Genomic DNA, 24,617 nt, shown 5'->3' with positions numbered 1-24,617 from the left:
TAATGCAACTGTATTTGACAAAGGACCGATATAGGCTATTTGCTAGTGACAAAATATGAACTTTCAGTGTGATACGATCTCTTTGTAGATTACGTTTAATTAAAATGTGTTTCATCTGTTCTGGCTATCCCCTCTATTTGGATCTTACTGTATCTCACTCAATGAACAACATCTCAACACTAAATGAATGATGATCCGTAATTGTCATCAGATAGCCTAGTCATATAGGTAGACATTCAGTGTGTTTGAAATAATTAATTCGATAATATTTTCCATCTTTGCAGAGGAAAAGTTTTGTGTAAAGGGAATTAAAGGCCTGTCTCTAATACTAGCCGGTGCAGTTTGGCGATTTGGGAAAATAAAAGCCCGGGCTATTATTTGGAGTTTTATGGTATATATATATATATATATAACTATATTAAGTAAAGGTATAAGTGTGACCACAATCCAGCTGTGGGATGGAGGGAGGGGTTATGCATATGGGCTAATATAGCATGCAAACAGTGAAGCAGTAAGACAGTGGTAAAAAGTGGCTAGTGGACAGACAGTACACAAACATGGAGAGGGTGGAGAGGCAGACAAACTATGCGGAGAAACCTATCTCTCCTCTTTCCTTCTCTTGGTAATGGTAATGGCCGAAGCTTGATTTTGTGTTCAGTAAACCATATTTGTTTTGATCTGGACGTTTGCTTTGGTTCATTGACCAGATGAATGATCCAATCATGACCAACTTTTAATGTCTTGGCAGAGATTGACAGATTTCCTTTGAAAATGTTTTTCTTGGTGTTCATGATACCATGCACCGTACCTACCAGGCCTTTGGGAATACAAACAGCCCCACAATAGCACAGCTCCTCCTCAATAACTCTCATTAGGTATGGGGTATTTTTCAGTATAGTCGTTCTTCTATGTACGCCAAACACACCTAGGGCTCTATCTTGCACGCCAGCGCAATTGACTTTGTATACTCGCGCTTTTGTCTTTCCTATTTTGCAGTCAGCGCATATTGGAATTTTCCCTCCACAGGTACATGTGCGCCCACGGGGGCGAAAAGAGGGGGCGTGTTCCGGCGCAAGCGGTCCCTGTTGATATTTTGCATTTTCAGAAAACAATTCTGCCAAAGACCAGGAACCTCCTGGTCTAAAGTCAGTGGCACAAATTCAGGTGCTATTTTAAGGGCACATGCATGGCCACAGGCCTGCAAGAATGAATGCTATGCACACCGATCTACAGAAACCCTGTGCACAGATGGAAACATTCAAAGCCTTGATAATATTTGTCCATTTCCCGGTTTTGTTTGTGTATTGGTCAACTAAAAATTTAGTAGCCTATATAGTACATCTACATGCATTAAGTTGATAATAACGTGTTTACAAACTCTACTTTACATAAAATATTGTAAATAGCCTACTGTCATGCAGTTAATGGGATACTGTGCAGAGTTGGAAAGTTAGGTCAACTTGGAAACTGTTTCTCGTTGTTGAGTTGCCTGTTGGTAAGGTACAGCCGTAGCTTACACCTGCAGGAGCGCTTGCTTGGGCGCCTGTGTTGCGCAATGCACTTTGCTCCTCTCATCTATTCGACGCAGTTCCCATTTCTCCAAACCATACATAATTACAAGGACAAATATTGCTACACGAGGGAAATCAGTGTGGTGTCCGATGTGAAAAAACAGGTATAAATCTAGCGAACACATTTCCACGAATCATGTGTTGATGACATAAATAAGGAAATATTAGAGGACTTAATGAGACGTGATGTTGAACTGCATGCCGATGCCATTTAACCCAAATGCCCCAGCAGCAGCACGGGAGAGGAGAGCTTATCTGACAGATCTGCATTGTCTATAGTGAGGTAATGTTAGATTACATTGCAAAAATATCACCATGCATTCATAACCTTGTGATTCAGTGAGAGTGATCCCAAAACATCGGAAAGTGACATTTCTGTATTACATTTTGTCAAGAGGAAAAATCAATAGCAAACGGTTCCCAATTGACTATAGCGCTGTGAACCGTTCCTGCCTGCGCCTGGCAAATCCGCCATCATAATAGCAATCCGCTATGGAACAAGCGTGCCTGTTGTTAAAGGGAATGTGAGATGACGCTCTGATTGGTTTATTGCACGTTACGACCAAACCACACCCATGAGTAATGTAGCTACTACAGACCACCCCATTTTAGTTTCGCGTCGGGCACAACAGTCATGATCCTGCCGGTAAAATATTCATCTGACAATAGACCACACTTCCAGACAAAGTCAATGTACCATTCAGTAACTTACCGTTTACATTGGTAATTAAATGACTGGACTGGCCTTTACCTGGTATGCCCTCTAAATAATCTATTAGCAGTGAGGTCACTTTTAAAGATTTTTTGGGGGACTTGGTGACCCCAAGATGATACCTTTTTCTGTAACTTTCAAACAGTGGTTCTTATGGAATTTTTTGCCTTCTTACCATCCTCCATAATGTGAATGGGGGCAAGATAACCATTGGTCTTTATCCAAGCATGTTTGCCACATTTCCAGTTGATTACAACCTGTTAATCATTGTTTTAACTGTAAATATAGACATTTTCAACAAAGTACCTAGTTTTTATAGAAATCCCCTGACTTACAAATGTCAACACGCTTTGTTTTTATTTAGATTTAGTGTATTCTCTTGTCTTTCCAATGTTGAAAAATGACTAGAGGATTTAGCCTCTGTGTCACTTTATTTTCATACCTGAAAAAGTGAAAAAGAAAGCCATGAACTACTTCTGAAAGTTCAAAGACACTCTGATTAACTTAAATAAGTTGAATTTAGATAGGAAAATACTTCTGTTAGGTTTTGTATATAATATTTTTCTAGGGGTGCCAATATTTGTGAGCAATGTGTTTTTGTTAAAAATATTTATTTCTTTATGAGATTTTCCTTTTTCTCAGAATACATTTTCCCTTCAAGGGGGGATTTTTCCTCATTGTTTTCATTGTGAGATTACAATAAATCACCAACGGATTATTTTTCATACCTGTTTTTTGTCAACTTTACCAAAGGTGCCAATAATTCTGGAGGGTACTGTATTTCAAAGTGCCCAGTTGCAAGAACTACAAAAGCAAAAAGTCACTTACGGAGGCAAAGATCTTACTGATGGCTGCCTCAATCTGAAAGTCGGCTGCACCACTGTCCATGTTACCACTGACCATGTAGGCCATAGACTGTAAGAGAGCCACACACACACACACACACACACACACACACACACACACACACAGAGGCAATTAAATAAAAGAAAGAAAGAAGAAATAAGTTGTTTTGAACCACTACCTCACTTTTAACTGTGATAAGTAAATGGAACCAAAGGCATAACATCATGATGTGACAGAGCATTCAGTGTACATTTTGACAATTCTTTTCCATTTCTCTCTATAATTTTTTATATTACAAAGCACAACCTCTGACAACATATCAAAACCTACACATATCATTCATATTAGAGAAGCTATTAAATGTTTTTTTTTTTTTTTTGTTAGCCCAGTTTCCACATCCTCTTCCTGTAACAAACATACAAAGCTGAGAAGACTAACCAGGGGTCTAGAGTGTGACCAAAATTTGTAAGGGTGCGCCTAACATTTTTCCTATGTCGCACTGGTGCACCTGATGTCATAAGGGTGACGCCTAGACTTACCTCACATCTGCTGTCTCTCCATGTACTAAGCGTTTTTCTTCTATTGACTGGTGTTGCACAGTGCACCAATACTACAAAAGTATCAAAATACTCTGAAATTAGAAACATCACAATACCTAATTTTATTACTATCGATACTTTAAAGAATGACATTCGGTGCTTCCCATAGCCTGTGTCTTTTCTCCTCACACATACACAGCTTTTAACCTGCAGCTGTCATGTGATAAGTAGCGAGACATGGCTGCTAGTTGAAGTGATGCTGTGGCCACACAGCAACAAATAATAGCAGGCTAATGTTAAGTTGATTTGCTGACTTCCTCACCTATCAAGTTTGTGTTGCTAACCTACCTAAGCTATGGAATTTATTTTAATGGAATCTATGGAATTATCTATGGAATTTTAGGCCTACTGTTGCGACATTTCCGAAATAAGCTACACAACCTATTGGCAAACTTCTTGAGAGTTCCTTCAAAGCAACTATCCCGTTAGCTCACGCATCATGTCTATCATTCATGTAGTGCTCACCAAAATCATAGAAATGAACATTGCAAGATACTTATCTCTTCTATGATCCCAGAAAGATTTTCTTTGACTTGTTAGTTTTTGAACATTTATTTTATCTAATGACATAGAAAACATAATGAATTGCATCCATATATCCTTGGACTAAGTGCAACTATTTTCCTCTAATTACTATATATTTTTAGCTATTAGTAATTATGCAGATCATAATATACTATAAATTCTTAACAAAATATATAAAGTTTATGAATTCCAAAATATGAAATAGAAACATATGACAAGACATCATTTTCCATGTGTGTGTGGAGGGTCGAGCAAAGTCTAGGATTGCCACCAATGTGAATGATAACACAATATTCAATATTACTGATGGTGTCAAGGCGGTGGGGGCCTCCAAAATCAAATCAATACTGTCATTTTAAAATTAGGGTGCACCTAAATAAATAATTTAGGCGCACCAGTGCAACCAATGTAAAAAAGTTTAAAAGATGGCCAGTGATCAACATAGATTGAAAGTTGGGACCAGAGCCGGTCCAGATATGACCACTGCTGACTCAGGATCAGTATGACATATATGGACCAGGATCTGCTCTGTGTGTGTATATGTTGTCCTGGGCACGCCATCTGACCTCAGTCACGTATTGCAGCATGGCCATGCGTGCCACCTTCTCCTGGATAGTGCCGTAATTGTGAATCTTGTTGCCGAACTGCGTGCGGTTGGCAGCATGGTCCACCTGATAAGAGATTCGCACAGAGAGGAGGGGAGAAGACAGAGACAGATACATTAAAACCAGAAGCACAAACACACACATATGGTAGGTGCGAAAATGGCCAAAGTAATCTCTCTCTCTCTCTCTCTCTCTCTCTCTCTCTCTCTCTCTCTCTCTCTCTCTCTCTCTCTCTCTCTCTCTCTCTCTCTCTCTCTCTCTCTCTCTCTCTCTCTCTCTCTCTCTCTCTCTCTCTCTCTCTCTCTCTCTCTCTCTCTCTCTCTCTCTCTCTCTCTCTCTCTCTCTCTCTCTCTCACACAGTTAGAGGCACAGGTAACACGGTTAAACATTCTCATAATGAGGGTTGAACGAGACATAGTTGGACTGTAGTGATTGTACAAAATCAATTTAGTTTTGACCATATTTCTGACCACACTGTATATTTCCAGAATGGTGAACACCTGTTTAGCTGAAGAACTAAAGGTGATCCATGACTTTGAACAGAAGACCCTAACGCCAGAACAGTGGGAGAAACAGAAAGCACAGTGGCACGCACACACACACACACACACACACACACACACACACACACACACACACACGCCTATATTTCCCGGGTACAGGCCTATATTTCCCGGCCTGTAAGCCTGTGCCTGATTTCAGAGCATGTCGTGACCCAGATGCATATTAGTAGTAGTCGGCGGGAATGCCAAAGTGCACTAAACAACACAAATCAGTCATCTAGGACTAGTTATGACTTGACACCTACTATACTTGACCTACTATAAAAAACAATGAGCAGTTTCAGTTCAAAAAATGAATTTCATTGAATTAAGTTTTGAACCATTTAATGATAGAGGGGGGAATTCTCCCATTCACACGTAAATCGTGCATAAGCTTTTTTTACGCACTTGAGATACGCACCTCTGTGTTACGCGTATTCTCCCATTCCTGCCTCTGTCTGTCACACCAACAGTGCGCAAGTTTGAAATCAAGGCGGCCTTATGAAAGAGGCGTGATTTATTTAAAATAGAACCAGACTGATCCAGCACCTCGTTAATTTAGGTTGATATGAAAAAGTGGAACGTGGACTTTCTCATTGGCCTTCTGAATGTCATTTAATTCCAGAAAGAACACAAACCAGTCTTTGATTTTGAAAACGTAAGCATGGTGAACTGAATAGTGAAGGCCTACAGTAAAATAGTGTCATCACATAGCCTAAGAAAAGATTCCTTGACAAAGGCTGACAGGTCGAAACGTTGGATTTAAAATAACAGGAATAAGAGATAGAGTGTGCGGCGACCAAGTTTTCTTAGTTTATTTTCCCTTGCCAGCACCTCGGAGGGGGTGTGCATTCTTTTCGTTATTTATACGGTCATCACATAGCCTAACAAAAAATTGACTTTCACTTCAATTTCACTTTTGTTTTGAGGTTTGTTTATAAAGAGTCAAGACATGCTTGAGGTGTGTACATCATTCAGAATTGATTGTGCTTTGGCAAATGTGCAAGGTGCCCATGCTGTAGGCACTAATGCTCCTCCACACTGTCATAGAAGGATAGGTTGGATAGGCCCTCTCCTCTTTAGCCCAGATGAGTCCATGACTTCCAAAAAGAATGGCAATTTCTGATTGGTCTAACTACAGGACCTTTTTCCATGTTACCTTAGTCAATTTTAAACAAGCTCAGGCCCAGATAAGACGGTATATTTTTCAATACAACTTTGGCTGTTACAATTTTGGCTACTGTTTTTGAATTGAGTATCAAACTGTGCACATAGACAATGGTTATCAGGGGTTTTCCTGAGCCCATACAATGGACAGGTCTGGAAACAGGTCTGGTTTTGATGCAGTGCCATCTGAGGTCCAAAAGACCATGGCCATCCAATTTGTTTTTCAGCTCTTTCCCTTGTTTACAGTTTTCTCTGGATTCTCTGAATTTTTTTAATAATATTATGTCCTGTAGATGATGAACTCCCCAAATACTTCACAATTCCATGTTAATAAGCATTAAAATTACATTGTTTCATAATTTGTGAACACAGGTTTACACATAGTTATGAATACCAGTGTTGCGCGGGTTTGGTCACAAGCGGCCCGCGGTCGCCCGATATTTTAATCAACCCGACCGCAACTCGGACCGCGAATATTAATTAGGACAAAGTTATACCCGACCCGCGACCCGACCCGCTTATTTACAAAATGTGTGCTTTTGGTTATAGCCTGCATGCAGTGTGACAGTAGGCCATTTCTGTAAAACAAACTAATTTATTTGCGAAACTTTATGCAGTAGAACTACACGCAGTAGGCATGCAGGACATAATGTTTGCGCAGGAGAGAGAATGAGAATAAGAGTGCAAGCACGCACGCAACCACCAAGGATTAGAACACTAGGATAAGATTTGAAGGCCATGGACATACATCTTTCTTTTGAAAACAGAAATGGTGAGGCAAGGTAGGCAAGACAGATACATTGCTGGTCAAAACGTTAGTGTAAGAACTGGTTTATAATGCTGAATGAAGCACAAAGCTTTACTAAAGCACATCCACTGTTTAAAGTCACAAACACAACGAACTAAGGTAACTTTTATGCATGCGCGAACCTATATATACACCGGTAGATATGGCTGTGTAGTCTGTGCCATAACATTTATTCCTGCAGGCTGCCCGTTTTGGCTGTCATACTTTTAAATGGCTTCGCAAGAAGTAGGCCTAGACCATAACTTGTAATCTTCGTTAACAACTTTTCCCAATATTTCCCATAGCCTATATCGCTTTTCCTGAAGGGGTGTCTTTATTATTTTAACTCGCGTCTTGCTTCTTTACTGTTGACTTTACTGTATTGATGCTTTACTGTATTGATGCTAGCCTTCTCGTGATATTTTAAGTAGGCCTATTTGTAGAAAATATATATTTAATTAATTTTAACTGACCCGCCCGCAAATGACCCGAATATCATTAAAATATTTTGTTTATGACTCATAACCGCTTAATTTCAGGCAGACCGCGCAACACTGATGAATACCCCTACATCTTTACTTCTAAGAGACCCTGCCTCTGTGGGATGCTCTTTTTCATACCCAATCGTGTTGCCAGTTACCCTAATTAGTTGTGAAACATTCCTCCGTTTGTTTTCTTTATCATTACACAACAACATTTCCAGCAGTTTATTATCCCCGTCCCAACTTTTAACATTTGATATGTTGTCTGTGACCTTTTTGCAACTAATAAAACTTTGCAGATAATAAAAGTTTGCAGATTATTACATTGTTTTTATTCATATTTCACACAACGTCCCAACTTTTTCTGATTTGGGGTTGTAAAATATTGGTCCAATTCAATATCGATTTGTAAAATGTATGGATCAATCATCTCTCCAAGTCTGGAAAACTGATAAATGATATTCAATCAGAATCTGAGGTCACTGAATCAAACCATTAACCATAATTGAATCAAATCAGGACATCAGTGCCAATACCCATCCATATTGACTGCTCTCATTGTGGGTCCCCTGAACCACTGACAGCGACAGTAAATGCAGTCGTTTATGACTGTAGCCGGTGGAATGACACCAACTGCACTTTCCATTCGCCCACTGTTGTTGGCAAGTCAATGGAACCTTGCGGATGGCACTGCAGAATATCTCTCAAACCACACACTGTTACAGCACGCAACTAAATCTCAGCCTCAAGGGCGAACTGGTAGTTTTCCACTATTTGCAGACCACTCATGCTCATAAACCATGTTATATAGGTACACCATCGCCAAACACAGTTACTGATGTGTACCTAGTTTCAAAAACTTCAAAATAGCCTAAATACACAAACAAGCAAACAAACTAACTAACTCAATAGACAGATGCAACTGATCTTATTTCTCATAAATGCCTCTCCAGGGTATCGATTTATTCAGAAATGAAATGAATGCAATGTTGTACTAAGGGTGTGCACACAAACAACAGAACCTCTTATCTCACACACACACACACACACACACACACACACACACACACACACACAGCAATAGCTACCATCTGCTGATTTGCTCCACCAAACCCAAATGTGAGTTCAAAGGTGTAGAGAAATAGCCCCACTAAAAAAAAACTTGAGAGTTTGACTTCTCAAGAAGAGCGCAGTGTGCACAGAGGACAAGCCACAGAACACACAAAGGAAGAGATCCAGTAGACTGACAAACTGACAGACTGACTGAGTGGAAAATGAGTGTGGGGAGAGAGTGGTTGTGTGTATTTACATAAAACAAGAACAAAGAAAATAGTAATTAATCCTCTATTTATACTGTAATATAGCTATTATGTCCCTCAGTATAATATGGGTACATGTCTGTGTTGGTCAGATGGTCAATGAGAGTGTGAGTGTGTTTTTTCTTTGCGATATTTTTGGTGTACATTTGGTATATTTTGATCCAAAACGTATTTATTTTTGTTCATGGTGTCATGTATACACATTGTATGTCTCAGTAGTTGGGTATGAGTGAGACAGACAGACAGATCGGTGAGAAACAGAAAGTGAAAATCACACTGACTGTCAGTCTGACACTAAGCTGATAAAAAAACAGACTCTCCAGTCTCAAGTGTTAGTGGGGTAGTTAAGCAGAAAATTGATCACTGTGATAAAATCATCAAATTTGGTAGAAAAACTCACAAAGGGGGTCTGATCAGATTTAGAATCGTGGGCGGCCGACAAAAATGGGTTTTGTTAGGTGAAAAGAGATTGAAAGCAGAAACTAACAGTTAATACAGTTACATATTTTACCATTCTTCACTCATGAACAGCGTCCTTAAATATTTAAAAAATCACAAATAAAAAAAATGTATAAAATTGGCCCCTGTGATACCATATGCAAGTTCATGTAGTGTGATCTGAATTTGTGTAGTCAGACTTCAGAATCATTCAAGAATTTACATTTAGTCATTTAGCTGATGATTTTATTCAAAATGACTTACAATCCCAGAATCCCAGGTAGCATTAAAAGCCTAGTAAAAGCATACTTTCTGGATATTCAACTATGTTTTACTACAGCTGAGTACACCACAGGGTGGCAACAACTCGAGATGTACCATCTCCCCACTTGCTTTTACAATGGCAATGGAGGTCATTATTAGGGCCTCAAAATGGGTAGTGGGTGGGGAGAAGTTGCAGGGAGGGCCACGCCTCCCCCGATTAGGGCCTTTAATGGACGACATGACAACCTTGACGTCAACCGTTCCATGCACCAACAGGTTGCTGGATAAGTTAAATAGCAATCTGCAATGGGCCAGAATGAAGGTGAAGCCAAGTAAGTCTAGGAGTCTCTCAATTGTTAAAGGGAAGGTAATAGATCAGAAGTTTGCTATAAATAAAGAGGTGATTCCCACAGTTCTGGAGAAACCAGTGAAGAGTCTGGGAAGGTGGTATGATGCAAGCCTCAGTGATAAGTCACAGGTTGAAGACTTGAGACAGGACACTAGGCAAGGTATTGCAAAAATTGACAAGTCAGGGCTGCCAGGTAAGCTCAAGCTGTGGTGTCTGCAGTTTGGTTTATTGCCTCGGCTAATGTGGCCATTGACAGTTTATGAAGTTCCTCTGTCAAAGGTAGGCTAGATTGGAAATGTAACTTACTCAGTCCAAGGACCCAGTGGTGAGGAGAGTTGCACCCACAGTTAATGCAGGGAGGAAGTGGAACCCAGAACAGGCAGTTAAGCCAGCTCAATCCGCATTGAGGCATAGGGATATAATGGGCCATGTGCAGCATGGTCGGGGGGGGGGGAGAAAAGAGGAAAATGGTAGTGTAGGAAATGCATAGACAGGAGGAGACTGTAAGATGTACTAAGGCAGTGTCGCAGGCAAAACAAGGGCAGTGGGTGAATTGGGAAGGGGTGGAAAAAAGACGGATTAGATGGAAAGATTTATGGGGCATGGAAGCTGGTAGGATCAGGTTTATGTTAGGTGGTACATATGATGTGCTCCCATCTCCCAAGAACTTAAAGGGACACTAGGCAAGCCTGATGCTTTTTCTCTACGAAACTCCCCCTCGCTCGGTCTGAAGCTCTTTTCCTTTTCTTTGCGTCTTCTGTCAAGGGTTTTGCTGCTTCTTCGCCAGCTCTGCCATTATACACACATTTGCAATAATCTCTAGCGTTTCGTTAGCCTGCCTGCTTCGGTCGGCGGGTAGGATACACTGAACTTGCAAGCGGGATATTCTTCCTACAGGCAGTAGGGGCGGGCGAGAGAGTCCATTCGCCCTGTAACGAGTCATTTAACCATATACAGACTTACGAAGATGAGTAATTAACACGAAAATGTTGCCTGGTGTCCCTTTAAAGGTGCCATGTGTAATGTCCGCCAACAAATCAATTCATACTCCACATTCCATAAAAGATGGGGGCAGTACATCTCCAGAAAGTGAGTTGGTCTACCCTAGAGTAACAACCGAGACACGTTTATTGCAGTTTGGCTGGCGGTTATGTTGCCCGCATACCGCCTCCCATGGCCGAAACTGGTATTATGACACCTGTCGGGCTGTGGCTAGTAATTTAGCATGCTAATTCAGGTTGATATCTCTGCAGCACTATACCTTTTTTACCATTTTTTTAATGACATCATCACCCTTATTTCTTCTCATTCTTTTGATGCGTGTAGCTCATTTTTTGGGATATTTTTACCTCAATTCTTACACATGGCACCTTTAAGTCAATGGTTTGGTGGGGTGATAAATGCACACTTTGTTCGTGTGTGGGCAGCCTCCACCATATCCTATTAGGGTTCAAGGTAAGTCTCACCCAGGGGCGGTATACGTGGCGTCATAACCAGGTATTGAAATGTGTGGCAGTGGCAATTGAGGATAAAAGGAGAGAAGTCAATTCATTAGCAGCTAGTAAAGGGGTTAGATTAACTTAACTTTATACGTCAGGGGGATAAACCTCGTGTAAAACCGGCCAGTTGGAAAATGGACGGGCTGGGAAATGAAGGTTGATCTTGGCCAGCAGATGGCGGTACCTCCGCATATAGTGAGTACTAAACTAAGGCCCGACTTAATTCTGTGGTCGGATTCAGAAAAGATAGTTTACTTCATTGAACTTACTGTTCCTTGGGAAGACCGAGTGGAAGAGGCCAATGATCTGAAGAGAGCAAAATACACTGAAATAGTGGAGGAGGCAGCCAAGCAAGGTTGGAGTGCACGATTAAGGCCTATTGAAATCGGTGCACGAAGGTTTGTGGCCAGATCTGCTTTTGGCTTGCTGTCTGAATTGGGCATTTGTGGACAAAGTCTAAGGCAGGTGGTTAGTAACATGGTTAGCACTTTACTTAACAGTATCAACATAATAGTGACATGACACGGTCATGAACACATGACACTGTCATGACACATGGAACCTAACCTCTAACCCTAATCCTATAACCCCAACCCTAACTCTAAACCTAACCCTAAACCTAACCCTAATCCTAACTTGTTATGACAAAAACTGAATGTCACTTAATAACAGAAGCGGTATGTAATAAACGTTTATGACACGTTCATGACAGTGTCATGTCACTCTTATGTCGACACTGTCAAGTAAAGTGTAACCATAACATGTCCTTGGCAGCAGAATGAGCAAGCGAATGGTTGTGGGTAAGGAGAAGTTACCCTTCCTGGGGCGCAAGCAAAGGTAAGCCTACTGACTCATTTGTTTTGTGTTTGTGACGGACTGTGCTTAGGTCGATGGTGGTTGGTTAGGGTTTTTAGGGTTATGGTTCAGTCCACATCAACGGGACGGACCAACCTAACCAACCTAGACCATGCCTAGGTTGGTTAAGAGTTTTTGGATATTTTATTGTGGTAATATGGTGGCAACATGGGGCGTAAACTAAGGTAACTGGCTCATTTGTTTTGTGTTTGTGATGGACTGTGCCTAGGTTGATGGTGGTTGGATAGGGTTTTTATGGTTATGGTTCAGTCCACATCAACAGGACGGACCAACCTAGCCAACCTAGACCATGCCTAGGCTGGTTAAAAGTATTTTGGGTATTGGATATTTCAATGTGGTAATATGGTGGCAGCATGGAGGGGAGTGTCTCCAGGACGCTGGTTTCACTGTTAAGCCTTCATGAGGTGTCGTGGGCCTAACTTAACGAAACATCGGTGAATGAGGGTGCCCACTTGATAACCCCAATGACATGCCGCATACTATATACTGCTGTTGGATGGGCCATTTGTCTTGTGTTTGTGACCATTGGTTGGCAGATTTGTGGTTAGCGTGCTTTTTTTAAGTTAATTTGAGTAGGGGCTATTGAATGTGCTTTTACTTGGATTTTGGCACAAGGGATTAGAACATCTAATCCTGTGTATTAAAGGATAATTCCGGTGTTTAGCACGTTGAGTCCCTTTTCTGGTTTGTTCTGGATGAACTAGAGTGGTGGACACCGAAATTTTGACGATTGATCCTGTCTCGACTTTTCTGACTCGTTTTGAATCGTCTTTGACTACTTCAGAGTGGCTGCCTATGGGCATGCACAAACATGTCCTTAAAACAACCCTTAATGTTCGTTTTCAAAACTGTGCAACTCATCGAGTGGTTAGTGGTGTTCGATAATATAGTTCCAGTTAGCAAATAACACGGCTGGAAATCATACATTGCGCCGATATATTTGTTTTTAATAATCAATGAACACCACTAACTACTCTGACTCTGAGTTGCACAGTTTTGAAAACGAACGTTAAGGGTTGTTTTAAGGACATTTTTGTGCATGTTGTAAAGTGCAAAGTGACATGACCAGGCCGGCAACCAATGCAACGTGATCAGAGAAGGTTAGTTGGTTATTCTTGTTATTGCTAGAAGCGAGACAAGATGATAGTTCTCAACCTGAGTAGGGTTTAGAGAGGGAGTGTATGTGCGATTGCTAAAATTGCTTTTATACAACTGTTCCATTACCAACTAATTTAGTTTTAAGATACAAAATGTCTATTGTTTATTTAAATTTTTGTACGTTCATCCTCTACCCACACAAATAGTTATAATCTTTAGCCTTTTCATTTGCCGTTGCCAAGCAACGTGACACCACTCGAGAGACGTACGTTGCTTGAAAGTGAAAAAAATCGAAAAAAAAAAAATTATCCAACATGGCAGAGCTAACTATAAAACGCCGGTAGTTCTGTATTAACAAATAAGTTCAGCGTTTGTGACCTTATATTTTGTAATACCTAGCAAGAAACAATCACTATTAAATCTAAAAACCAAGGTTTTGTGACCATAAAATACGTCTGAGCTCATGAACAACCTACTGTATTTAACAGCCACCTATTTTGCGTTTTTCCTCAATCCAAGGTGATGTTATGAAATCAATGCTCTCTCTCTATGAATTAATGGAATGTTTCATGTAACATCAATATCAAAATAACCTGTTTCTTTTGACTTGAAAAAAATAATTTGGTGGATTTATGGTAAAATATGTAACTATTAGTTGTTACATTCTTTTTTCTATCCTTTTCCACCTAATAAAATGTTTCTAGGTCTTTGTCTTGGTCCCCAGGGGCCAAATTCGAGGTGCCTACGGAAATTTGAGCTTCACCACTCCACTTTATCCACCATTTTGAGCATGTATTTCACGATACGCGATATGCATAGAAACATACAACAATACTCTTGATCCAAACGCGAGTTCGAATTCATGGATTGTTTTATTTATCAATGAACAATCGAATGACTAAACTAGTTATTTAAACTTGTATCAAGTTTTCCTGTATGGATATTATCATGCAAATGGCAGACATGGCATGTAACAACCGATATTTGCCAAATTTATAGCATGTTAGTATTAGTATTGCTCCCTACCCAAACAAAACAAATCTCATTCAAAGCTGAGCTCAAAACTTGATAGCCCTGTGAGTGAGTGAAAGAGAGAGAGAAAAAGAGAGTGAGAGAGAGAGGGGGGGGCGGAGTAGAGAGGTGGGAGGCCATTGCTTCAGTGGTCTGTGGTCTCATCTGTCCCCAAAAACTCAGTCCTCTCGGCTGACCCCCCCCCCCCCCCCCACACACACACACACTTCTTGGTCTCTCGCTCTGCACCCACCCACAGTTTCCTGCAACCGACCAAAATACAAAACAATGGTATGGAGCCCCATGCTCAGAAAACAATGGAAACATAAACACAAACACACAGATGCAATTGACCTGTCGCTAAGCGCCACCATTAGAACGCTGATGAGCCAATGACAGTCCAGCCTCAACGGGACTCGGATATCAGCTCGGACAACTCCGTAGGAAACAACAGGGAGGGGGCATAAAATGACAAATTAACGGTTATTTATGGAGTTTATTAACTCAAAAAACCCCGAAGGATAACCATGGTCAAACGTTTTGCATGGGGGACGTGTAATACTGATAGCCGGTACCCCGAGAGGCTAGAAAACAGGGTATATTTTCATCAACAGTAGCCTACAGGACGTCTCTCGCGTTTGCAACAGCTCGACATAATGTAGGCTACTAAGCCAACAACGTTGGCACAGGTTCCCTGTTAAATCCCAAGATGAAAATGCTCATTAACCAACTACTATATTTTTAATACATCAAATATTAACGTAACCCAACATATCTTAGTATCAATCTTCCACTAGCTAGCTAGCATTAACTTCAGTGGTTTTTGCACGGTGATTTGCACGGCTACTCGCCACAACTACTTGTCACCTTGTATGTATTCTAAAGTTTTGAATAGACCCCTCCATAGCATAATTAAGTCCCTTTTGATAGCTTCTGGAGGAAAGTAAATCCTTTATCGACCAAAACGTCCTCAAAGCCTGCTTTCATATACTGTCAGCTGCCATTGTCCACAATGTATTTCTAATCAAGTCTGGTTTGTTTGTCCGAGTTTTCACACGGTAACAATGGGGGGCGGGGCTTAGCGACAGGTCAATTATTACCTGGCCTAAAGGCATACACACCACTCCAGCTTGCAGCATGCAGGCAAGACCAGCCACCAGACCCAAAACACACACACAAACACACACACACACACACACACACACACACACACACACAACCCTAATTTTAATGCTGGGGAAAGTGCAAAGCCTAAAGTCTAACTAAATGTATTTCTTAATTTAATACCACGAAGCAAGATCCTAAGCACAAAAATTGGCAGGTCAGCTAAACACTCACACGCCACACTATATTTCATGCATGAAACACTCTGGTCTTTGGCTGACTTTGCACTTTGTCTGACTGTTCGTTGGTTCACACACCCACTGAAAACAAACGGGAGAGCGCAGTGTTCAGACAAAAGAATGTCTTTGCACTTTGCATTCATTTAAAATTCATAAATGATGGGCATAAAATCAACCACACACATCACAGCACCAGCAGTGCAAATCACTTGCATTTGAAAGCCTCTTATGATTCCATGTCCCTATGCTTCTGAGAAGGATCCCTGTTTACAGTGGACCACTATGCAGTCAGAATAGACGGAGCGGAGGAAGGGGCCTTTTTTGTAGCATGCCAAGAAGGATGGCAGCTTGTTTTCTTGCTACTGTGCTCCCCCCTACAGTTGCAGAGTAATTGTATTTTGCACAACTGTGAATACCACCAGGGGCGTCGAACTGGGGGGAAAAGTGGGACTGATTACCAGGACCCCAAGGGGGGAGAGGGCCCTTAAAAAGTCTGAAATATATGCATGAGGGGGGGGGGGGGGGACATGGGGGCCCATCAGGACTGCTTATGCATAGGGCCCAGGATCTTGTGCTATGCCCCTGAATACCACTCATGGCTTGCACCCTTCCACATGGATACGGCCCATGTGGACTTGTTTACAAACCAGCAAGGACAATCTACAAAAAGTCATGTCAACTGACAAGGTAATATTACACGATTTCATACAAATAGTAGGCTATTGCACAATTGCCGTTCAGCAATTTGTGATTCTCCAGGTTGGGAGAGAGCGTTGCAAGGCTGGTTCTCCGTAGACGGGCAGGGTACATCTGGGAAGGCAAAACATTATCCTTTTTACAAGTTAGTTTACCATCAAAATTACTTCAAGACTGTGCCTTGTATATTAAGGTAAAAAACTTGCATAGGATGCCTTTAACTTGTACACTGGTGTGGACATCACACACACACACACACACACACACACACAAAAACATTCTGAGTGGTGGGGCAGGTGGAGCATTGCACTTGCCTCCGGACACATAACACACATGTGCACACAGACACTAAAACATACACAAACACACACCCACATCCACCTGACAAATACATAAACATATGAACACCTCCATACACACAATACCAGATAGTGCCAACCTCTTATTTTTTTTTACTAATCTCACAAGTGGAAATTTACCGTGCACGCTACAGAACTGTACCATCCGGCTGAGACAAAATATGGTATCCATTGTGCAACATTTGCTACTGATACGGCCCATGCTTGAAGGGAAATCAGTCCATTACTGTAAACCACTGCGCAAAGTCAGCAGTAGCTGAAAAAAAAAACCGGTTTATATTTGTAGTTTTTTTGTGCATGCTTTTTTTGGGGGGGGGGGGGGGGGGGGGGGGGAGTGGCAGTGTGTTCACAGGGCGCAAAGGAAGATGCCACCTGCCACTAATACGGTGCGTTAAAGTGTGTGTGTGTGTGTGTGTGTGTGAGAGCGGTGATTTCCCTGTTTGTTACCACTGCCTATGCAACAGGAAGTGTTGGGGCCTTTGAGAGGGCTGTCTGTGAACGCAAGGCACAAGGCGCAAAACACCACACTTCTTACCAAACACAAGAGGAAACGAGACAGCAAAGAGGCCAGTTCCACAGAATAGCGGGGGGAGGAGGGGCTGGAGTGCAAGTTTTTCCCTCCATCAAAGAGACAGACAACAATATTTTTTTAAGGCAGGGTGTATTCCACAATCACTCAGGTCAGGGCTTAGCTGTAATTCAGGCTTTAAATTACAGCTAAACTTATATCTTAAAAGACCATTTCATTATTTTTCTTGAAGACTAAGGTTCTGCTTGTTTTACCTATAATCACTGATGTGTTTGATTCTTCATTGCATATCCCTGCTCCTTCACATATCAAAGGACTGGAGGAAGATCCTGCCTTCCGTGACTTCCACCAACCATTCTCAGACAGTTGAGTCCAGTAGTTAAACAGAGATTAGGTATCCCTGGGCACATACCAGTAAGGATTTCCCCTCTCCCGCCGAATAACTTAACTATCCAAACCACAGGCAGGGTTTCTGCAGGGTTTAGTCAGTCAAACTCTCAGACAGTTGAGTCCAGTGGTTAAACAGAGATTATGCACTATTGACTCATTAAGATCAATTGTTCTTCGTCGTTGATCAATCGTTGTTTTTTTCTTATCTGATGCAAATGCAACATGTAACTTACAAATTCAACTGTCTTCACAAGAGACACATTCCAAAACTTACTCATGAAGCTATCTGAATAATTCTATTTGAGTCATCAGGGTATTTCTGATTTAGACTCAGCTCTCTAACCACACCTGCATACATGCACTGACACACACAAACACCCACAACTACACATCACGTGATGTAGATTGTCTGCATGCTGAACATGCATGTGCACTGGAAGACAGACAGGATGTTCGACTTGAAAAGGAAAACACGTGTGACAGACAGACAGACAGACAGACACACACACACCTGCTCTTGTTACACAGATATCTGTGAGACCCGTGCCACAATGGTACAGGAAACCACACAAACAGCCCAGTCAAACACAACAGACAGACAGACCAATTGTCCAAGATAGAGAAACTCACAGCTTTGGCCATGACGCCCTTCATGGTGCCCGAGAGGGCCGCCGCCATTCCGAAGCGCCCGTTGTTCAGGATGTTCATGGCCACCTTGAATCCGCCGCCCACTTCGCCCAGGACACACTCGGCTGGCACGCGTACATTCTCGAAGTAGACCTCGGCCGTGTTGGACGCTTTGATGCCCATCTTCTTCTCAGGTGGGCCACTGTGATGGAGGAATGTTGGCAGAGTGGAAGGGGTTTGCAATAGTTAATAATAATAATTGGACACAGAATAGAGAAGCAAAGCCTACAACACTTCACATCTAAATCCACAGCAGGACCGGCCCTATATGATTGCGAGTTTCTACTCACTGGGTCTGTAGCCTAAAGCTGATGATACACAAAGCTTTTTTTGAACAATGCTGCTGGACAATGTTTTGCAATGTACTGCTCGGGCATGTCCACACCACTGATCTCTAAAGAATACTTAGTCATTCTTTTGTTGTGGGTCAAGTATTTCAGGAGAACTTTAATCATCATTATCATGATCATCCAATCAGAACACATGTAGCCGGTGGTTATGTGGCTGCCTCGTGTATCTGTACCATCTGTCTTGTTGAGTGACAGTTACTATACTATACTATAGATACTATACTATACTATAGATACTATACATTACAAAGGCCTTTACAGTCCACCACCTCTGTCTGTTAAACATGCAATGTATAAGCCTACCTCTTTTCATCATCTCATATTACTGTAAATCAGAGGTGGGCTATCTAAATCTAAACCACACTAATCTGGTCTGTTCAAACGTTGTTCCATAGTTCTATAACACATAAGACAATATCAATATCTTCATGCCTATGATTTTAACACCATTTGAAGGATGCTTCTATCATACACCAGTGAAGAACAGAGAAGGGTCCGTTATGTGCAAATGATGACCACACCGCATGAAATTATACACAAAAACAATTAAGGGCACATTCTCGTATCATGTCTTCTTAGGCCAAAACAACCCAGTCACAATAGTTCAAAGTTATTATTATTAGTCATTTGCTTTTTTTTGTTGACTACCACAGACCACAACCAGTAGGCCACACAGAGCAGAAGAGCAAAGGCCTGGTGGACACCCACTGTGTTATGCCTCCAAAGCTCCGCTCCACAACGAAGGCTGTGATCTTGTCCTTCATCTCTCCTGTTTTCTCGTCTTTGACTGGAGTCTTGGCGAAAACCGTGAATATTTCTGCCAGGCCTCCGTTGCTGAAGCAAAAAGAAAAGTAACAATAGAATAAATCATATTGTGTATGGAGTGAGACAATATATGTGTATTGGAGGGTTTGTTTCACAAGAAGAGAGATCGTTACAATGCTCGTGTAAAAGTGTCTCAATAATGAACCAGAGCCGTATATAGAAAGAGGCCAACTAGGGAATCGAATGGGTGCCATGTTGGACCAACACCAATATATCTATAAGGGCCTTTTACATATTGACAAACGTTGATGATAACATTTATATGCCTGTTATAATGGTGAAAATACGCAATTTATTTCAACATAGCATATTCGCCCCATAGGGTTACACTGTAGAGTCATCTGATATTGGTATCCAACATGGCGGAGTTTGCCAAACTCTCTCTATATACGGCTCTGTAAGGAACGTGATTACACTGCCACCTTCTGGCCAATGTCTGTGCATGCATGTATGTGTAGGGTCAGCTCCTGAATGGATACCTCAGTGTTATGGCAGTGTTTCGGCAGTGTTTCCCATACATTGACTTATTTATGGCGGCCCACCACAATATCAACATTGACCACCAAACAGTGATTTTCCAGGTTGTACTAAATTGTGCTTAAATCTGGTTAGCATCATAACCAGCTGTGCTAATTCGTTTAACTGTTGCATTCAAGTTAATTCTGCAAAACAACCACCACAAATGGAATTCAACTGGGGCAGCCGTGGCCTACTGGTTAGCACTTCGGACCTGTAACCGGAGGGTTGCCGGTTCGAACCCCGACCAGTAGGCACGGCTGAAGTGCCCTTGAGCCAGGCACCTAACCCCTCACTGCTCCCCGAGCGCCGCTGTTGTTGCAGGCAGCTCACTGCGCCGGGATTAGTGTGTGCTTCACCTCACTGTGTGTTCACTGTGTGCTGAGTGTGTTTCACTAATTCACAGATTGGGATAAATGCAGAGACTACATTTCCCTCACTCTCTCAAAAGAGTATATATACTTATACAATTCTGTGGGAAACACTGTATGGGTTAAGCCAGTTTTGTGCGTACGTGCTCGCACTGTAACAGATGTACACACCTGATCCAGATCTTCCCTCCGTTCAGGGTAAAGTACTTCCCACAAGCGGAGCGGACCGCTGTGGTCTTAATGGATGCCGCATCTGAGCCACTGGCAGGCTCAGTCAGGCAAAACGCAGCTATATCCTCACCTGTGGGGGAATGACAGAGAGAGAGAGAGAGAGTGTGAGAGAGAGTATGGGAGAATAAGTAGAGTGAAAGGAGACACAGTGAGAGCATCAGAGAAGGTGAATTGGATGTTTACATGCCAATTGGACTGATCTAACTACAGTCCTGAACAAATATAATGACGACTGCCTCTGAGAGTCTCCTGTAGCAATATAATATAATATAATATAATATAATATAATATAATATATAGTATATATACTCTTTTGATCCCGTAAGGGAAATCTGGTCTCTGCATTTATACCAATCCGTGAATTAGTGAAACCCACTCAGCACACAGTGAACACACAGTGAGGTGAAGCACACACTAATCCTGACGCAGTGAGCTGCCTGCTACAACAGCGGCGCTCGGGGAGCAGTGAGGGGTTAGGTGCCTTGCTCAAGGGCACTTCAGCCATTCCTACTGGTCGGGGTTCGAACCGGCAACCCTCCGGTTACAAGCCCGAAGCCCTAACCAGTAGGCCACAGCTGCCCCATATAATCATATAATAATCATATAATACAATGTAATGTAATATCATATCATATATATAATGTAATATAATATCCCATAATATAATATACTAATATAATATAATATGGTGAAGTTACACAGAAAGAGACCATGGACTGAGGTACCTGTGGCCAGCTTGGGAAGGTATTTCTCCTTCTGAGCAGGGGTGCCGAACAGGAGGATGCCCTTAAAGCCGATGGACTGGTGGGCACCAAGGGTAATGCCAACGCCCAGATCGTGCATACCCACAATCTCCACCAGCCTGGCATACTGGATAGGTAACAACAAAAATAAACATGGGGATTAGCAATAATTCCTAAATCAAAGAGAGCTTACTTTGAAGAGCTATCCACAAACATTTAGCAGACTCTGCCACAAACAGTAAGGAATCGCAGTAGGCATTTCATAACACATGCCACCTTGATCAGTACTATGGGCACACCACATGAAATCAGTAGGCCAACAAGGTCATCCAGAATCCACTAGACCTGCGAGACAGGATTGTGTGAAGACACAGATCTGGAGAACTATGTCTATGTCTAGTAATCCGGGACGAAGGGCCTTGGTCAGACAGATAACCAAGGACCCAATGGCCACTATGAATGAAATCATAAACATAAAGAAGGACAAAACAAAGACTGAACTATTTGGCCACAATTCCCAATGGAAGAAACCAGGCACTGAGCTGCACCTTCTTTACGCTTCTCTCATCTTCTCAAAGGAACTCTGGATCTCACTCATAGTGATCATTGGGTTCTTGGTGACCAAGGCCATTCGTCCCGGATTACCCTGTCTGGCTGAGCGGCCACCTCTAGGAAGACTGTTGGTTGTTCCAAACTTTTCCATTTGAGAATAATGGAGGCTACCGTGCTCTTGGGCACTTCCAATTCACACAACCCTGTCTCGCAGGTCTACGGACAATTCTCTCGACCTCGTGGCTTGGTTTTCACTCTGACATACACCATCAACTGTGAGACCTTATATAAAAAGATGTGTGCCTCTCCTAATAATGTCCAGTGAATTCATTTAGGCACAGGTGGACTCCAATCAAGTTGTAGAAGCATCTCAAGGACCATTGATAGAAGTAGAATATTTCAGTCTTTTATATTTTTTTATACATTTACACAGTCCCGGCGTCATAGGGGGGCTTTGGGGGGCCAGGCCCGTCCTGGAAGCCGTCTGTGCCCGCCCTGGACGAGCTTGGCTGCACCAACCAACCCCAATCCCATAGATTGATTTTTAACACTTATTAAATGTAGGCCTATATTATACGTCTATCTAGCAAGTAGCAAATAAAACTTGTAAAATCTGTATTATTCTGTAGCTAATCAATCAGGAACATTAGGTAAGCCCATCACCTAAATGGAGATGAGGTTACGTGGCGCAGTCTACTTCACTTCTGCTCTAACCCCGGTCATCCGATGACAAATATGGCTTAAGCAATTATCGGCTCGCAGGTAGGCTATATCTCATATCGTAGTTAGTAGAAGTAGGCCTAGTAGTTTCTGGGTTTGTTTGATAGCGTTAACCTTTACTGTTTTTTCTTCTGACCTAGTCGGAGAACAGGGAGCTTGTTACCACTCCAGGGCCGAAGTTATCCGTAACTTCGGGGCTAATTCTCTAACACTCTATCTGAAAGTGGTTAGCAAATGAACAAGGATTTTGGTTTTATCTGCGGATTTATTTTTGCATTATTTTGAATATGACTGGCTCCAGTCTCAACAGCACGTCTACTTTTTCCACACGCATCTCAGTTCTAACACACATAGGCCTATTAGTCCAGTGGACAGAAAGGTGAACCCGGAAATGTTGAGTACACCAAAGTTTTATGATGGAAATATATAGTATGGGTTCCCAGCATGTAGAAACTGCCGGATGCTAATTTGCATATGTTGGGCAATTTGTGTAATTGAGCTAATTAGCATAAATTAGCATAATCACCTATATTGATCATATTTTAAGAGCTGCTTGGCCAAAATGGACAATGTTAGTATGTGTTTAGGGGTTACTAGAGATGCTGAGTCCATATCTGACATTTTCAAGATTTAAAATCACTATTTAAACTTGGTTTGGTCACGTTTTTACTCTCATTAAGCTGATTTTGCTGAGTTTTTGGGGGCGATTTAGACAATTTTTGGGAGGATAAAAATGTTCAGTGTTTAGGAATAATTTGGATCCTCAAGTTATTTCTGAATTCCACAATAATTTTGGAAATAGCTATTCACTGGCCCTCTTCTGTGACTCACAATTGAGTAACAAAGGGAAGAACTAGCCTCTACTACTCCTCACTGTCCTCATCCGTTGTCCTGTCGCCATCTTCTCCAGACTCTTCATCCCGGTCCTTCTGCTGTTTTTGCTGTGTAAATATATTGCCACATGTAACATCACTGCCTTTGCAGAAACAATAATTAGTACAGGCCAGGTCTGCAGCTGCACAGAGGAAGCGGCCTTGGAAAATAAGGTAGTGACGCTGGCCTGGGCGCTGACTTCACTGAGAGAAGACTTTGAGCCCCTGCCCCCGCCGGGCGGCTTTAGGCTGGAGTTGGCGGTGGCCCTGGCTACGGAGCAGAGCAGAGGTGGAGCGGCAAGGAGGTGGTGCCTTGAGGACGGACAGTTGGCGGAGCCTGTTCAAGTCGGCCTGTTCGCCGGTGCTCTTTAGAAAAATAAGGGGGGAAAAAAGTTTGTTGTGTGAAATCCGATGGCACGAGCCAGAGAGAAAGTCTAGGCCTTTGGCGCGACTGTGGCGGAGTGGAGTGGCCGGAACAGCGGAGGACAGCTCTGCGACAAGGCAGCAGAGGAGGGACGCCAACATCGGTAGCTGTAGCCTGATTGCGCAGAGTGGTCCGGCTGCGATGGAACTGGAGTCTGCTGCCCCGACTGGTGAGACGATGGAGCGGAGCGTCGGAGGTGCGGTGCCAGTTACGGTATTCAGCGCCGCATTGAGCCGCTGGTGGTTGTGGTTCCCCAGGGTGAGTAGGGCTCTTGCGGTGTGCACCCCACCTGCTGTGTGGCAGTGCCAGAGACTAATTG

At 42.3% G+C, this 24,617-nt stretch overlaps 1 protein-coding gene across 2 annotated transcripts in view; it reads right to left on the bottom strand.

The window, feature by feature from the left end:
* Positions 1 to 24,617, bottom strand: part of acadvl (acyl-CoA dehydrogenase very long chain) — a 58,513-nt gene that overhangs the window by 17,389 nt on the left and 16,507 nt on the right. For both annotated transcript variants that reach the window (XM_042070526.1, XM_042070527.1), the window contains 6 exons: positions 21,713 to 21,857; positions 20,928 to 21,057; positions 19,753 to 19,878; positions 18,638 to 18,836; positions 4,820 to 4,924; positions 3,112 to 3,198 (listed from right to left, as the gene is read on the bottom strand). In XM_042070526.1, the coding sequence (XP_041926460.1) occupies positions 3,112 to 3,198; positions 4,820 to 4,924; positions 18,638 to 18,836; positions 19,753 to 19,878; positions 20,928 to 21,057; positions 21,713 to 21,857 (792 nt within the window). The remainder of the gene's footprint in view (positions 1 to 3,111; positions 3,199 to 4,819; positions 4,925 to 18,637; positions 18,837 to 19,752; positions 19,879 to 20,927; positions 21,058 to 21,712; positions 21,858 to 24,617) is intronic.

Source organism: Alosa sapidissima, chromosome 18 (assembly GCF_018492685.1).
Source record: "Alosa sapidissima isolate fAloSap1 chromosome 18, fAloSap1.pri, whole genome shotgun sequence".
Classification (NCBI taxonomy): domain Eukaryota; kingdom Metazoa; phylum Chordata; class Actinopteri; order Clupeiformes; family Clupeidae; genus Alosa; species Alosa sapidissima.
This window is presented reverse-complemented; position numbering and strand designations above follow the sequence as displayed.